Source organism: Zootermopsis nevadensis, unplaced genomic scaffold (assembly GCF_977971745.1).
Source record: "Zootermopsis nevadensis isolate Lab colony 2312 unplaced genomic scaffold, Znev_1.0 Znev_ptg000001l, whole genome shotgun sequence".
NCBI lineage: Eukaryota > Metazoa > Arthropoda > Insecta > Blattodea > Termopsidae > Zootermopsis > Zootermopsis nevadensis.
The window spans coordinates 2,746,951-2,765,030 of NW_028259133.1; the positions used below are offsets into that span (position 1 = coordinate 2,746,951).

At 36.3% G+C, this 18,080-nt stretch overlaps 1 protein-coding gene across 2 annotated transcripts; it reads right to left on the reverse strand.

The window, feature by feature from the left end:
• Positions 1-1,345: 1,345 nt before the first annotated feature.
• Positions 1,346-17,805, reverse strand: gb (solute carrier family 7 member genderblind). Of its 2 annotated transcripts, none has more exons than XM_087349505.1 (12): positions 17,450-17,805; positions 16,326-16,529; positions 12,932-13,154; positions 12,158-12,273; positions 10,445-10,570; positions 8,735-8,879; positions 5,621-5,744; positions 4,779-4,882; positions 4,316-4,412; positions 3,965-4,114; positions 3,308-3,485; positions 1,346-2,513 (listed from the first exon to the last, which is right to left on the reverse strand). In XM_087349505.1, the coding sequence occupies exons 2-12, from the start codon at positions 16,486-16,488 to the stop codon at positions 2,461-2,463; spliced, it is 1,479 nt and encodes a 492-aa protein (XP_087205631.1). In that variant the 5' UTR covers positions 16,489-16,529; positions 17,450-17,805; the 3' UTR covers positions 1,346-2,460. The 2 variants fall into 2 exon arrangements, with proteins under 2 accessions (XP_087205631.1, XP_087205585.1); XM_087349459.1 differs by lacking the exon at positions 17,450-17,805 and adding an exon at positions 17,001-17,418.
• Between the last annotated feature and the right edge of the window lie 275 nt (positions 17,806-18,080).

Sequence of the window (18,080 nt, forward strand, 5' to 3'; positions counted from 1 at the left end):
GCGCTGTGTAGTCTGGTCGATGTTAACCGACGTTTCAGAGGTCATACTGCCTCCATCATCAGGGCGATGAGTATGAAGATTTCCGTCTTCTGGGTTGTTGTGCTCTGTAGTCTGGTAGATGTTTACCAACGTTTCAGAGGTCATACTGCCTCCATCATCAGGGCGATGAGTATGAAGATTTCCGTCTTCTGGGTTGTTGCGCTCTGTAGTCTGGTCGATGTTAACCAACGTTTCAGAGGTCATACTGCCTCCATCATCAGGGCGATGAGTATGAAGATTTCCGTCTTCTGGGTTGTTGTGCTCTGTAGTCTGGTAGATGTTAACCAACGTTTCAGAGGTCATACTGCCTCCGTCATCAGGGCGAGGAATATGAAGATTTCTGTCTTCTGGGTTGTTGCGCTGTGTAGTCTGGTCGATGTTTACCAACGTTTCAGAGGTCATACTGCCTCCATCATCAGGGCGATGAGTATGAATATTTCCGTCTTCTGGGTTGTTGTGCTCTGTAGTCTAGTCGATGTTAACCAACGTTTCAGAGGTCATACTGCCTCCGTCATCAGAGTATGAAGATTTCTGTCTTCTGGGTTGATGCGCTGTGTAGTCTGGTAGATGTTAGCCAACATTTCAGAGGTCATACTGCCTCCGTCATCAGGGCGTTGAGTATGAAGATTTCTGTCTTCTGGGTTGTTGCGCTGTGTAGTCTGGTCGATGTTTACCAACGTTTCAGAGGTCATACTGCCTCCATCATCAGGGCGATGAGTATGAAGATTTCTGTCTTCTGGGTTGTTCCGCTGTGTAGTCTGGTCGATGTTTACCAACGTTTCAGAGGTCATACTGCCTCCGTCATCAGGGCGATGACCAGACTACACAGCGCAACAACCCGGAAGACGGAAATCTTCATAATACATGTCATTTTCTCTCGAAGGATTCAAATAATTACAATACCGCTCAATTATATCCTATACATCTACATGTCATTGCAACGATTTTCAGTTTTCAATTGAGTTACCAACAGACATATACGTCAATGTTCTGTGCTTATTAGCCGAAACTTTTATTTCATTGACAGTGGACCTGTTCATAATAAAAATACTTTAGTCTCCAAATAAAGTGCCCTACAAAATTAACCAAAACAAATTCTCAAAAGGATGACAATGTTTAGTGCAAGTGATCCATACTGAGTTTCATCAAAATTGGTCTGTACTTTGGATACAAAAACATGGACATGACAGTACTAGTACATTTCAAAACATACCTGAAGATGGTTCTCTCTATAGGTTGTCTCTTTTTTCAATCCTCTTGGTTTACACTGGAAAAAAGGGGATCCAGGTAATACATTTGAATAAAATACAACAAATAATTAATATATTTCACACAAAATAATGTTCAGTATCCACAAAATGGTCATTCAAGCATCAATGTAAATGATGAATGTAGTCATGTACAAGGCAAGAAACTCCCAACGGCAGAAATAATTATGGCACAAACTTATAACCAAGTACAAAAAGTAAAACTTAACTTACAATGCAGTCTGGCAACAAGAATAAAAAACATTTCATAAACAAAAGTGAAAAATTCTAAAAAAAAAACAATAGCAATAATTTAATGATAAACTTTACCCTATCAAAATCACAAACAGATCTCAGTAAACGGAGAGCAACCGTCATTCCTCTGTCCTGCCGTCCTAAGACAAAACAACTACTTTTATGGCAACTGATTAAAAAACAATGAAAACTGGAAAAGCATAAAGTGCATGAAACTAACAAATCGTAAGCATTTTGTAATATTTAGCAAATAATTCAAGTAAAGTTCTAAGCAATGTCTGAACATTTTACAACAGGAACCAAAAAAAAAAACATACAGTATCATTTTGCAATCTTAAATCATTTATCAAACATTACAAATGTTTCTGCACAAAATAAGAAATGGTTTTATTAAAAAAAAAAACTTCCACACTGCATTTTCTTCAACAAAATGATACTTCAGACTACTGTATTCACGCATGATTTGAGGTTTTCACAGCGGCGAGTATGAAGATTTTAACCTCAAATCTCACAATCACATCAACACGAATGTAATTGGTCCTTTGACTCAAGCAACATGAGTCACTGTAAATTTTTGGTCAAATGTAATAAACTATCACGAACATAAATTAACTTATCAGATCATGCCTTCAAAACTTTCCACCAAACCAGGTGGTTACCAACATGTCAGAGGAAAACAATGCCTCCATCTTCAAGGTCAAACCAGTTACCAAACTCTGTAAAACGCTAGCATAAAAAAACTGGTCTTTTCACTAGTCATCAAATCTTATGGTAATATTCTGCTTAAAAAGCAGCAGAGGCAAGTCAATTCAGAGTAAAGGCAGAATATGAAATTTTCTTAGTTACAGCTGAAATTTTATCTAATTCCAGCAGCAGACAGTTGACGGCTACAATGTTTCTGCCCAACTGACAAGTAAAGTTATTCTTCTTTTGCAGATAAGAACAGTTTCTGTACACTGCATGTCACGGTACCTGAAAAAAGAAAAGACTGAAAAGCAGCCTAGAAAATTGTATTTACACGCAGCATCACTTGTTCAAAAAGAAGTCACCCTATTTACTTCTCCTACATAATTGGGTTCAATTGACTTGACTTTATGATACTAATTTAATCCTTTAAGTAAAACAAAGGAAGTGTGACAAGTAACGCCAAATATTACAGACGTAGAGGAAATAAAACATTAATGCTGGTACAAACTCAAAATTCCTGAAATTGCACAGTACTGAAGCACAAATTTCAAAACACAAACATTTTACACTTATTTCATTTATCTTTCCAAAACTATTCACACTCTGAAGCATAAATTAATTTCAGAAATTAAACTGTTTCATATTCTGATGTATGAAGATTTACCGCGGAACCTTACGAACACAAATAAATGTCGGGGTCAAATAGACGTATCACTGAAGGTTGTTTTGATCTACGGAGTAATTCAAGTGTGGTTCACAGCAAAAACCACAAACCCTCAAACAGTTAAATAAATGTCTACTGTAATAACATGGCATACATTTTATTAAGAGTGAACACAGGTCGACACGTCTGGATGTGAAATGCGAAAACATCCACAGGCACCTTCACTAAACTTTGAGACAATATACGAAAGGCATTGAGCAACTCTTTGCATCTGAGCAAAATAAATCTTGTATAGATAAACATTCAATCCTATTTTCTTTCTGTTTAGATTTACTGACAAGAAAACAACAAGGAAATACGGTTGGAAATTAATTTTGTTTCATGCAGGAAGGAAACCTTGCGTAAAAATACTTACAGAACATATTCCGAAACCAAAGTGGTTTATTCTGCCACATGACGCCAACCCAGAAAGCAGGCAGGCCTGTCAATGTGATAACCGCTCCCATAATAACTTCGAACGGCCGTGCATAGCACAGAACGATCACAAGAAACAAGCACACTATCAAGAAAACTGCAGGTACCCATAGTGACACCTGCGACAAAATAAAGTAAATTGTGTGTAACCAGTAGATTCATTAATCCACTGAACGGTAGTAAGGAAAAACAAAGGTATCTTAAACACCTTAATAGGAGCTTTTCCCAATCAACAGAAAGTTAATCACATGTTCCAACAATACAGAACTCCATCACGTATATTGTCAAGCATTTAGATGTTACCAACAGCAATTTCCCTGCAGAGGGCAGTTTACTGCATAAACTTTTAGAATGTTCCAATGCCAGGACATATTTGCAAAAAAATATATTCACATAAAGTATCACAGTCTCAAAAAGAATTTGTAGAGAATTAGTGCATTTTGTAAAAATTAAAATAATATAAAGAAGCTTGTGTACTGAAAAATATACACTCGTACACATACACAACATTGGGAAGATGTGATGTAAGCCTTCCCGAAAGGTCAGCTAAACCTATAAATGTGGCTGCTGTACAAAATGAACGCATTTTCCAACGTACCTTAATTGGTCTGACCATGTTAGGTCGTTTCCACCGTAACCACAGAATACCTGTGACTGACAGCATGATGAAAACTGATTCAACAATACTTGAGTACGTGATGAGCAAATAGATGTCACTGGTACTCAGCATCACCAGCGACAAAATATTCTGCAAACGAAATGTAATCCATTTATTTATTCTGAGGATAGATACTGTTATTTTTTAAAAGTACTAATCATCAGCCAAGCCAAAAAGCCTATTGCTCTCCTTCTGTAATGTCTTCAAACACTTTGCATTTCTTACGTTTCCTTTAAAGACCGGGGTTCGGTTATATTCAATTGTGTGTGTGTTACGGAGAATGCTACATACCAGAAATACTAAAGACGGAGTAGGTGTAAACTTCTCAATGCTGATATGAGAAAGCATGGCAGGGAAATGGCCATACCTCGCTCCAACAAAGCACATTCTGCAAATGGAAATTTCGCAGCATATAGCACACAGCCTTTCATAACTCTTCACTGGTGACCAATATATCTTCAATACAGCCACAGAGTCAGGTCATGAACAGTTTTTCTTTCTTCACATAGTGTATATAAGCATCATTTAAGCCACTGTCTATCTGGATGTTTTAGTACCAACACGTCCGCAATGAAACAGCTAACCAACATCACGATGGACACGTCCCTTGTCCGAGATATATTTGATAATGACATTTCACTGTAAAATCCAACTTTTACACCAACAATTTACCTTAAGATTTTTGCCACAAACATGCAACATAATGGACTGTCAGTGTGTGGTCATAAGGCCTTATAGGCAGTTGACTGATTACCTGGAAGAAGTCATGATGTGGACACTCAGACCTCCAAATATAGACGCAGCCACCATAACAGGCATGATCCACGACATTACACCCAGCACAGAGTCTGCAAATGTCTGTAGGTGTGAAAATATTAAGCAAATCACAATAAAGCCTCTATCTGACAAGAGGTTTCAAACTTAGTAAGTCTTAAAAGGAAGGAAACCAAAAAGGCACAGAAATGTGACTAACGAACGAAACTTTGACAAACTTCAATATTAAAAATGTTGAATCAGAATTTCACAAAACCCATTTTGTAATACGTATCATTTTCTACTCTCAAACAATGCTGATAACGAACCAGACTTGATAACAATTTTACATAAATGGACAAGAACTTCCCTAAATTTCTGAAATTTGGTATACTTAACCAACACTATGGAAGAAGGTCCTTCATAAGACGCTAACAGCTATTCAGCTTGTCAAGAAAGTCCTCATCTATTATGAAACCAGAAGGTCCATTAACAAGTTCACAGAGCTCAGAGTCAGATGAATCCAACCCACATTCTCGCACACTAAATGCTTTCAGCTTTTAATTTAACCCATAGGTGACTGTGCATGAAACACAAAATGATCAATTCCTTTGTTAAATCACCTCACAAAATTAAATGCCAACATACTCATTTGCAACACAATGTAAAACACAAATTGTAAATACTTGTATGTGACCTAGACTGCCTTCCTTGATCGACACGACAAGATCAGACCACTGGCAAACATTTAATATGACAAAGACTGAAGGTCTTCAAACTGTAGCTGTAATAGGTACTAATGAAGAAAACTCTGCATGCATCCAGCAATGAATGAACACCTACCACAGCAATAGCATTGGAGGCAATCATGGCTGTAGGTGTCAGGACAGCCAGATATGCCACATTTGCAAAAACGTAGATCAACGTAACGAGTGGCAGGGAGATGTAAATAGCTCGAGGAAGGTTCCTGCAGTAAACAGAAAGAGGTGACTAAATATTACGTCTTCAATATAACAAATAATTAAAGTATAATTAAATTCTTCAGCAAGCTGTAAGTAATGTCATGAAGACAAAAAATGTCAGTATTAAAAAAATAAATTATTCCAATATGTATTAAAAATATAATTTGTTTCACGAAGAAAACCTTAGTAATGGAAAAATATGTTGAGCAAGGTGTGTGCCATCTTTTCAGCGTGTGGACCACGTGGGGGGGGGGGGGGGGGGGGGGGAGATAAAAACCAAAACAAAGCTAGCTGTTGACCTATCTGAGTTTTGGTACCCAAAATCAAACAACAGTTGTACTGTGATTAAATTAACCTACCAGTGACAGTTTAAAATTGTAATATTGGAACTATTTTCTTTTAATCAGCTCACAAATATCCATTCTGTAGTTACATTCATTCACTTTATAAAAGTCAGCCCCTAAGACTTAATTTTAGATGTTTCAATTTTTCTACAAACAGATGTTCACAAATACACGTGTTTAAAAAATAATATGTAAGTACACTGTATATTAAGCTGAAAGAAATTGTTTTGAATGATTAAAGAGTTTATTCAATTACAATACAAAAGCATTCATTTTTTAAATTGCTTTTACCAAACCGATTGAAGACTCCCTATTTCAGGAATTAAATGATGGGCGGGGACAAAAGCATCAAGCCACTTACTCTTTAAATTCCATCTGCCTTGATGGTCAGATGTGACTACACACTAGAAAAATCCTGACCCAGTCTCAATTTACAAATGATAAGAACAAATCTTGGAGAGCAAAATGTATTGTACTAAAAAAACTCAAGGAACAGAATGGAAATATTTACAAAACCTTATTATTCACAGACAATGTGCAAAGAGTACAATCAACAGGCCACATGTTGCATATGCATAGAAGGAACGACTACGTTAAGTACACTTCCCATTGATGCAATTTCAGGAAATGAAAATTAACTTGAAATGGAAACAAATTTCACAGAAAAATAACTGTGTAACAATATGCATGAAGCAATAATACACTCTGAGGTAGATTTAAAACAACGTATCCATGTGCCTGTACACACAATAAATAATAGTCATTGTTTAAAATTGGTACTAGAAGTCATATCTAAAATCACTAACTGTAAAAATTCATGAAAATGGATATGCAACCTTTGATACACATTCATTTAACTTTATACCATCAACACTTTTACTCTGCTTTTCTTTTTCAGTATGTAACAACATCTCAGCTTTACAACCCGAATGCGGGTGCTTCCATGTTTTACACGTACCATAATGCAAACACAAAGTACGGCTTTACAAAGTTAAACAAAAAAAAAAGGTTTAAAATGGTTTATATTAAATAAAATATTGAGTTAAGGAACACTAAGATCACAGCAGGATGCGAGGTTCTCACTGTGTCGAGTATGAACACAGTTGCCTTCTGGGTCGTAGAGCTGTTTTGCCGAAACACTGGTAAAAGTCTACCAAACTATAAGGCACTGCGACCCAGAAAAGAACCACTGTGGGCACATTCTTAATCAGATTAGACAAAATAAAATAAATACAGGCCAGACAAAGAACAATCAAGACAAATTCTTGAACTTTTAGCAGGACAAATATTTTATGTTACAATTTCTTCATATCATCGTCACCAGGTAAAACAATTTGCTCATTCACAGAATTACGGGTCCGACAAACCAGGCAGATTTTTCTGTGCACTGAGGACAGCTCAAGCTTAGACTCTGTGGACAATTCTGGTCACCTACCATGGTTTGGAGCCCTCGTTACAACTGCAAGTCTCTTCTGTTGTCCACCATTCTTCCTATCATCTGATCACTGGGAGTAGCAGTATCTGTCTCATGCGTGCCTCTCAGCTTTAGTGACATACCTCAATAACTTCTTTATTTATTTTTTTTAGTTTTGCTTCCACCTCAGGTCAGATTTGCCAACATCAAATTGCCTTCATGCTGCTAGATTAGTGTTTTCCTATTACATAAAACACAACTTACTTTTAAAGGTATGTAAATTGAAGATCATCCAAATTGCATATTTTGCCTTCCAGGTTCCATTTGCACAACTAATTTCACTCTTAGGGAAGTGATATTATCTAGCAACTTTTTAAAACCTAAATATGCATGAGTTAAATAACTGCTTATTATTATCATCATCATCATAATCATCAGTGTTTGCCTGTTATTGGCTTCTTGTTGTTTGCAAACACTTAAATAAATTAACTGAATTGAATAGTATTAAAAATATATTAAAATTGGCCGTCAATCACAATATAAGATAATTAAAAGATTAAAATATCATTTTACGTTCCGTATCGAGTACTCGATTTACACGTGGAACATTTACGACATGTTTCGGCTATATATAGCCGTCATCAGGTGTTATGTTATAAACTTTTTAACTGAATTACTGATTTTTAATGATTTTTAGTTTTTATTTTTCTTATCATGTTCTCGTCCTTCATATTGTATCTTCATCCGTTGTTGTGTCACAAGTCACTAATATGATTGTAATATGATTTTAATATATTTTTAATACTATTTAAATAAATCACAATATGACGCACCTACAATATCTTAACTGAATTGAATTATTATTATTATGCTATAACTCTTACTCTTTCTTCCAAATAACTTCACTGTGTGTAACAGCAAATATTAAAACATTACGACAAATGACCCAGAACAACGAAGACATCATAGTGAGGGAGGCGTAAATTACGACAAATACGGGAATATACACACATCATGCATCTGAAAATCACCTTAGCAGTCAAAGGATTTGAGGAAAACAGTGAGTAATTTATGAATGGCACACAGAAATGAAAGTTCAAGTCATAAAAATAGTCACCCACATGACAGAATGTTTAATGTGGCGAATGAAATTAAACAGACCTACAAATCCACATCAATCCATAAATATATTACTGACAACTGCATGCTAAATTATCAGAAGTGATGAATAACTTACACATAAGGGTCTTTGAGTTCCTCCGTCATAAAATTCAAATAATTCCACCCAGAATATGAGAATATCCCAGAACAAAAGGAGACCGCTATCTTCCCAGCATCTCCCGTTGTGCCACGAAAAGGATCTTGCAAGTTTTCAGCATTACCTGTTACACACGCAAAGGAAGAACTTTTGTAAAGATAATCTTGTATCGCAGTATTTTTATCTGCTTCATGCTACATCACACTTATCTTACTTATACGAGAAATTCTGGACCTTTCATTTGATGAATAAATGTAATGTGAAAATTTACTTTTTTTTAATCTTTGGTGAGAATTTAAACACAGAGAAAAGAACTGCAATCATTTAGAAGCATATTAAGTGTGCATGTGTGTGTGTGTATTTTTTTTCCCCGGTTTAACAATGTTTATACATTTTTTCGGTATCCAAGGTTATCTTTTTTTTTGTTACCTTGACTTTGATCTATAGACATCCGGTAGGACTCCTTGGACGAGGGATCGGCCCGTCGCAAGGCCTCTACCTGTACACAGGACAGCACAACACAGAAACACACGGACAAACACCCATGGCTTGAGTGGGATTCGAACCCATGATCCCAGCGACCAAGCGGCACAAGGCCCACGCCTCAGACCGAGCGGCCACTGCGGACCCAGCCTATTAAGTAGATGATGTAATTTTCTTTCATATCAATGCAAATAAATACATCAAAGAATGAGATTACATTAGTACCTCCAAAGAAATATGCAGTTTGGTGTGTATGAGGTGCGACAATTTCCTGGAATGCGGTTTCTTATGAAATCCATACGCAAACTCATATGTTCAATCACTACGTAACTTGTACAAAAATTATTGTCCCTCCCCCTTCTTTACCAGAACTGCCACATTTCAGTTCGAAAGCAAAAAAATCTGCATTGATATAATATTAAACTGTATCTATCTACAAAACTGTAAACATATAAGAGCTTAATTTACCATATATTTTCTTAATCAAAGGCATCCTGTTAGGTGGTACTTTAATCGACGACACAAAAATCTGCCACACATCTGTCTTTATTTCGTTTCACCAACCCACTGGTTTACTCCACTACATGTTTCAACCTGAAATGACCATCTTCAGGTGGTCTAATGTTAAGAATACTACTGACTGATAAAACTGTACTAATATTAATATTAAAATTACAATTGCAGCTGTGTGTCGGCAATTTAGTGAGGTCACAGCTTATATCTTTAGCTTGGGTTTTTTTACAAGTTCCATTAAAATATGGTTACGCAAAAAAACAATTCAGATTACGAGAGTAAAAAGGTAAGAACATCAAAGGTTAAACCAAAATGCATGGATTATGTATTACACTGATTACTATCTTGCTATTATTGTGTATTTATTCTTTGTTGTTCTTTCACCAAAGACAAACCATTTTTCACTTATACTGCTATCTATGAACTATATACAGAATGAGAATTTTCCAGTGAAAACTGCTAGACATGACACCATAACCTCAAAGTTTACCGAAAGAGTAAAATTTTCTTTTCAAGGGGAAACTAATATTTTTGTGTTCTGTGTGGAGCTGTTCTGCTTCCTGAAGGCATGGTACCATAAAATGCCACGTCCTCAAAGTATACCAACTATTTTTATTCATCAGGCAGTGCAAAACCCAACAATGAACTACGGAATGTTTTCAAATTCCCAGCAGCAAATGTGTTAATACTTACCCATAAAAAGATATGCAAATCCAGCAATAATTATCACAACAAGGGCAGCGACCTTAGTGAACATGAAGATATTTTGCAATCGTGTCGTAAGCTTTACATCGTAAGAATTAAGAAAAGTCAAGAAACCTGCAACAAATATAAACCACTTACTTCTGAAACATGGCAAGAAGCATTTGTGATATAAACAGAATGACAGGATAACGTTAAAAAAAGTATAGTGGGTAACATCTGATCTTTGAGGAAAAGTACTATAAAAACTAAATAATGAAATCCGTAATTTCAGGTCACTTACAATTCAATACCTCAGGGTTTGATGACCAAATCAAAGGTTACAAAAATGGCAGCGTGCTACTTATTCAACAGCAAATATGTTGAGATGATTATGAATGGTAAATAGGAAGTAAGCTGAAGTGGTCTTTGGAAGTGTCGCATATTTGCTAGAGATTTTATATTGTTAAAATTGTTTGTATAAAACAATAAAGAAATTGTTACCTTCAATTTTACAAGAATGCTGAGACGCAGAGAAAAAAAGGTATAAAGGTACAGCATGAGGAAAGAATGTTAAAAGAAACATTAGAGGGAGGAGTGCAATAATGAATATTTCAAGGATAAAAAGAAGGAAATGAAAGGAAAAGATAAATATGTGTTACAAAAATAATTTTAACCTTACAACTCTACTTATACACAAATTCTAAAAATGTAAGTCTTTAAAATTTATTAGATTTCGTATAATGTGCTCTGCTGCATCAAAAGTTTTTATGCATTTGGTGACATTTTTTACATCCCTATCAAATGTGCATATAATTAATGTAGAAATGTCAAATTTGCATTTTTCCACCAATTCATGTCACTAGCAACTGTTATGCAGCACTGTCCTTGACTTCGTAAAATGCGATGCTAATGATTTATATATTTTGTTAAATAAATAAGGACTGTGCTTTACTGTTGCCACACCAAAGATAAATATGAGCCGGGATAGCTCAGTCAGTATAGTTGACTAGCTACGGGCTGGACGACCGGGGTTCGATCCCCGATGGGGGCAGAGGATTTTTCCTCTAGCCTCTGCTCTACTCTGACTGTATTTTCACAATTTTTAGAACTAATTCTTGCCGTTGTATTCCATTACACAGACAACTTTCAACCAGAAACATAAATGACATACCAATAAACACCTACACTAATGTTTCCATGCTTATTAATCATTAATTATACGAGGGCATTTCAAAAAGTAACAGCAAATTAAATATTTTGAGATATATAATTTAATTAGAGATTAGAGAAATGATATGTCATTTTTCTACATAATCACCCTCATTTTCAATACACTTCTTACACAGTTGCACCAACTTCTTTATTCCATCAGAAAAAAATGATTTTGGTTGTGCCTTCAGCCAGGAATGCACCGCTCCTTTGACCTCGTCCTACTCACCCACCTTGTACACAACTTGTGATACTTGAGAATCTCCATGACAATAGCAGATGTCATTTCCTACATCCCAACATTAGGATACCATGGTGACAATGAATCCACAACAAAATTATAGACACTCAATCTCACTCAAAACCAAACTAACTTTATTTTAAATTTTTCTCACATAAAACTGGCTCTCAAACACAAGACTGGAACATTTTACCTATCCTAATGTGTGCTCTGATTACTGATAGATGAACGTTTAATTTTTGTGACACGTGTCCAACTTATCATATACTTACAGATTGTTACAGCTGCAAGCATTCTCACTGAGCTGTCTGGAACTTTACAAGACGGGAAGAAAGGCTGAATCACATAACTGGCAAACGTAAGACCCATGATAGCATTGGTTGTCGGCCTGTAAGGATTAAATCCAACTTGAAAGTAACTATTACTTTAAAAAGAACATAAACCGCTTAAACAGGGTTTATAACTGAATATAAGGTAGGTAAAAAGCATGAAATACGATTGAGTTCTTCATAAATTATAATTCGTAATGTGAAGAAAAACTTAATCAGAAAGAAGCTATGTGTCGTGTTGTGTGGCGTGTACTGTGTCATGTCTTGTTATGGCTGATCAAGTCCCCACCCAAGAACACACATGGTGTGTAGCAGAACAGCTTTCCTTTTTGTCTTTTTCCTCTTTACTAAGCTCTTATTACGTGTAAAGTAACAGTGTGTGTGCGGAAGAGAGAGTACACTGCAAATACCAGTGATCAGTCTCAAATTAACTTGTATTTATAAATGAAAGCTCAAATAAACTTAAATATGTGATTTACTAGTTTTCTATTTCAGCTAAAAGTATTCAGAATTAAAAGAAGCAAGAAAAACACGTAGAAACTGTGTATCTGGTACAACCTACACTTTTCCGGGTCTTTTACCCCCAGAACAGGCAGAGGAAAAGACATATATTGTTCTCTGCCAGTTTCTATAAATTTGTCACATAAAGCATAAAATTATCTGGCACATATTTTAAGCATTATATGGCTAAATGAAAACAGAACAGCGTTAACTTACACAAAGATTAGCATAGCATCCCAGAGATAGAGGAAAGCTGGCAAAGATCCAAAGGCTTCAAAGATGTATGCATAGTCACCACCAGACTTAGGAATAGAAGTGCCAAGTTCAGCATAGCAGAGTGCTCCTACCATTGACAGGACTCCACAAAGCATCCACACTATGATTGAAAGTCCTGGTGATCCTACTTCCTGAATAACGCCAGTAGGTGACACAAAAATGCCTGCATAAAAGCAAGTTTATTCATATCTAAAATCAACCCTTGATCTTATGTCAGGAGGAGAATGCACAAATCAATGAAAAAGTCTACTTGACATCAGTCAACTTCCATTTTATCCCAATAAAAATTTCAACCAATCAAAAACCTCCAGATATCTCTATATATATCCAAGGCACGGGTTATACACACGGACCCTGAAGATGGCAACTGCAATGCTCATTGAAACATGACCCAAGAAACAGCAACACTATATAACAGACCAAGGGTGGGTAAAGTAATGTCCACAAACAATGAACATGGGCCATCAAAAACAGTCTGGTCTGAGGTGATATTCAGATGTCAACAACATATGCCCATATCACTTTTCACTTTCTAGTAATCGAAACAAACAAATTAATAGAAATTAACATACTGACAAAAATACATGTTTTGGGCTCTCTAGTACATACACAATTATTTCTGCTTTAATTGACTTTACCTACAACTGGGTAAGAGAAAGTCATGTGGAACCCACTCCATATTTGGTTTAATACATGTTTTAACACCTTGCGAAAGGATATGACAAATTCTGGGCACCAGGTCGCCATGGGATCTAGAACTTTTGTTGTAGAACCTAGTATTTTTAAAGTAATTACGGTACTTGTGGGTTATCGGGACACATCGCTTTAAAAATAGGTTAGGTTGTTATGAAACTATATTTCGGTGATAGAGGTGCAGTAAACAATCTTGCAGAACAACAACCTAACCGAATCTGTTTTTAAAGTGATGTGTCCCGATAACCAACAAGTACCGTAATTACTTTCAGTTTATGTCTGTTTCTGCATTTTCTAAAAATCCCACCTACAAGTTACTCTACTCATTTTGGGCAGTGAACAACCTACACCAAAACCTTCTGCAGTAATTTCCAATCATGTGTACTACAATGAATGGTTGGTAGATATTTAATATTAAGTGCCATTAGGTGGCTGAAAGTTTGGCTTGTGAATTTAACAAAATTTATTTACATTCCAAAGATCCTTCATAGACCCAAGCCAAGGATGTAGAACACGTGATAGCACAAATACAATATTTGTTTCTAATACAAATATAAATAACTTACTTATGACAGTTAGTAGACAAGTGGGGCTAGAAGTAAATTCAGAAAAAACTAAGTACATGTTAGTATCTCGTCATCAGAAGACAGGCGGGCAAAATTATCTTAGGGTGGCTAATAAATCCTTTGAAAGGGTTACAAAGTTCAAATATTTGGGAACAACAATAACAAATCAAAATGATACTCGTGAGGAAGTTAGGAGGAGACTAAATTCCGGAAATGCTTGCTACTTCTCAGTCCAAAATATTTTGTCTTCCCGTCTGATCTCTAAGAACCTGAAAATTAAAGTATACAAAACAATAATCTTGCCTGTTGTTTTGAATGGGTGCGAAACATGGTCTCTCACTCAGAGGGAGGAACACAGATTGCAGGTGTTTGAGAATCGGGTGTTGAGGAGGATATTTGGGCCTAAGAGGGAAGACGATGGGGCGTGGAGAAAACTGCACAATGACGAGCTTAAAAATCTGTACTGCTCCCCCAGTATTGTCAGGGTGATTAAGTCGAGAAGAATGAGATGGGCTGGGCATGTAGCACGCATGGATGGGACAAGACGTGTGCACCTGAGGGGAAGATACCTCTGGGGAGACCTAGACGTAGATGGGAGGATAATCTCAGGCGGGATCTATGGGAGATAGGAGTTGAAGGAAACTGGATTTTGTTGGCCCAGGACAGGGTCCGGTGGAGGGCTTTGGTTAATTCGGTGATGAACCTTCGGGTTCAGTAAGCCATCTAGTTAGTTAGTTACAGTATTACCACAAAAATAATTATATAATAAAGCATAACCACCACTGCTTACATGTATTTATAATTGGTGAGAATGTGTGCTACTTACGAGGTGCAGACCAATCGGCATCTGCATTACATAAGAAATTAACAGAGTGGACTCAACAAATAATGCTGCACCACAGGTTACTTGTGGTTTACAGGCATGTTTATTGTTTGTAACCAAGATTGAAAGAATTGTTACTTTCTTAAGGCTCGAACATTTTTTTAGCAGACACAATACAACATGCAGCAACAGATAGGTCACAAGAAAACTTAAAGGAAATGTGTGTGAAGAATTTGTTTACTGTACCATTACAATGCAGAAACAATCCCCACTAGGAGGTGAAATTAAGTGGATTAATGTATATAAGGCATCAGATAACAAAATTAAAGTAGAAATGAACAAGTCCCTTTGTCTTTGACAGATCAGTTTCAAACACCAGAGGTAGAAATTCAAGGAAGAATGGAGTAAGGAATTTACATGGCTTACACTTAATCAGAGCTTGGAATACTTTCGCAAGATATCTCCGAGCTTCACTGACCATTACAAATAAATACATCGGTGGCCAGCTAGCAGAATATGGGGAGGAAGTAAAAGTGACTGCCGTAAATAAGGTGTCTTGCTCCCCCCCCCCCCCTCACCCTTTCCACTCTTACTGTGAGTAGCTCAGCCTACTGTGGATAAAAATTCTAAGATTGCAGAAGGTTTTACTATAATATAGTTGGACCACCAGTGACACAATTTGATCCTGCGAATGTTGTGAACAAGCGTTACTTCAGTTCCAATTACACAAGATATTTATGATCACAAGAAGCCAATTCAGAAATAGCAAAGAATCACATAGCACATTTGTTTCTTCATGTCAGAATGTTATTTTGCATGACATCAACATGCACATTTCTGGTTACTGCTTAAAAAAACATTCAAAAACCAATTTATTCCACTCAATGTTCAATGCTTTTGTTAATCAGTAAGATAAAAATCCCAGAAAGGAAAGAATGTTTTGGGCTGGTTTCTAGACCAAACAAAAAACAGTCTTCACCTGCCTTAAGAACACCAGAGGTTTGGATATCAAGTTCAAATTAATTTTTAATAACTTCATGTCCTCTGATATACCTGGTATGTTCAGTCAGTGCCAGTAGTCCATTTTATAATTCTTCTAGTACACACTTGCTCTTGTGTACTCTATAGCCCTCGTACCTTAGAGGATAATCTCAAATTGGAGGCATATATGGACTACTCAGGATCAGGTAAATTTGCAGGATTTTAGATATGAACATAAACTTGTGGATCAAAAATAAAATGTGTTAATTACCTGAACCAAAAATTATTCCAATAATAATAGCCACTCCCTCCAATAACCCTAGCTGCTTCTTCATACAGACTCTCTTGTCTGATTCTCTCTTCTCACCCACAGCAAATGCATTATCCACTGTAGTCACTGAACTTGGAGAATTCAACATTGGGGTTTCAGACATGATGGCTACTATTGAATTTTCTAAATGATGCGGTTCTAATACTGAAAATACACAATTAAAAATTAAGCAGCAGCCATTACTTGAATATGATGGTACATAATAGAAAATGTGGTCATTAATCTAAATCGGCAAAATTGAATGCATTTTCTGGTTGGCAATAGGTAAACTGATGCAATAAATCTGTATCTGTTCTGCCTTTCTATCTCCAATACTATACAAATTTGCCAATGATCTCAAAAACGTAAAAATTGCATCACCTCTTGTGGTGTAAATATTACAAAATTGCACCGCCTGTTGTAGTTCACAGCTTGTTCCAAGCTCATTTACGTTATTAAAAATGCACTACACTTCTACAATACTTTAAGTTCAGAAAAATTAATTACTACTCAATACTTCCATTAGGTAAAAAAAATCATATTCAAATGCACGTGGCCATCAAAAATCCACCTAATGAGATTAATGGAACCATTAGAGGTGCAAACAACTGATTTAACGGGAAGTGAATAGCTTACCTTGCAATTGATCACATAAAACTTCACTCCTGATAATATTTTCTTGTTACATCAAAATCTTGAAAAAATTCCAAACTAAATATCTCGCATCCATACCGCCAACATCTCGATAACAGTACTCGGCCTCGCAAGCCAGCACAGATAAACCACTCTTTAATAATACCATAGATTGCCTTTACCTTAGTTTAAATAGATTCATTCTGATGAACAACGAACCGCAGATTGTATTGTACTGCACTCTGTGAGCGATTCACAGATAAGTACACAACGGCTATACGTTATTCACAATCTCTAATATTACAACCTACATTTTCAGATGTTGAAATCATCAAATCTACTACATTCCACACATGTATTACATTAGATCAGACTTGCTTATGTTACGATGTTGCATGTTACATGCCATACTGGATTCTTCGGTAAATCTGAAGAATTTTACGTCCTGTTACCTGTATGTAACCTACATCCACTTTGCGCGGTATGGCATTGCACTCCAAGAAACACAACACGATACAATATGGGTATCTGAAAACATCAATATTACCGCTCCACAGACAGAACGGAAGAAAGGTTATTGTTAGGTCAGCTTCGATATGATCACGCAATCGTAACTGAATGGTTATCAAATCTCAAATGTTCCAGTTGCTTTGTTCTTGGTTCAGCTAACGCTCCCGTAAACCGCTGACGACTTCTTGCGACATCTCTTCTGAATACTATTAGAATAATAGAAGTTCTACTGAATCGTGATAAGATGTCTCCAAGCAAGCTGTCAACGTATGCTACATGAGTTGGCACCTACTGACCCTTATCATAGACAACATACCCAGACTAAATGCGCAAAAGCTACACTGTTTAACGTTGCCAACATATGATTCTATTAACTGAAATGAATACGAATTACCTGCGCTAAATAATGCCAACCGCATGCCTGTGGACACCGTGGTTCCTCGGAAAGTTCTCACGGTTCCATGAAAGTGCTATTCAAAATAATGTTATAACTGAAGATGTTTAAGTTGTGGGTTGTTACGCCGTGTAATTTGATAGATGTTTGCCGACGTTTCACAGGTGCTTTCTGCTCTT

Coding starts and splice junctions, on each gene's coding strand:
- gb (XM_087349505.1), bottom strand. CDS start 16,488: ATGTCTGAAACCCCAATGTTGAATTCTCCAAGTTCAGTGACTACAGTG. Junction 12,274..12,931: donor GATGCTATGCTAATCTTTGT/GTAAGTTAACGC, acceptor TAATCCTTACAG/GCCGACAACCAATGCTATCA. Junction 4,115..4,315: donor CTCCGTCTTTAGTATTTCTG/GTATGTAGCATT, acceptor TTTCGTTTGCAG/AATATTTTGTCGCTGGTGAT.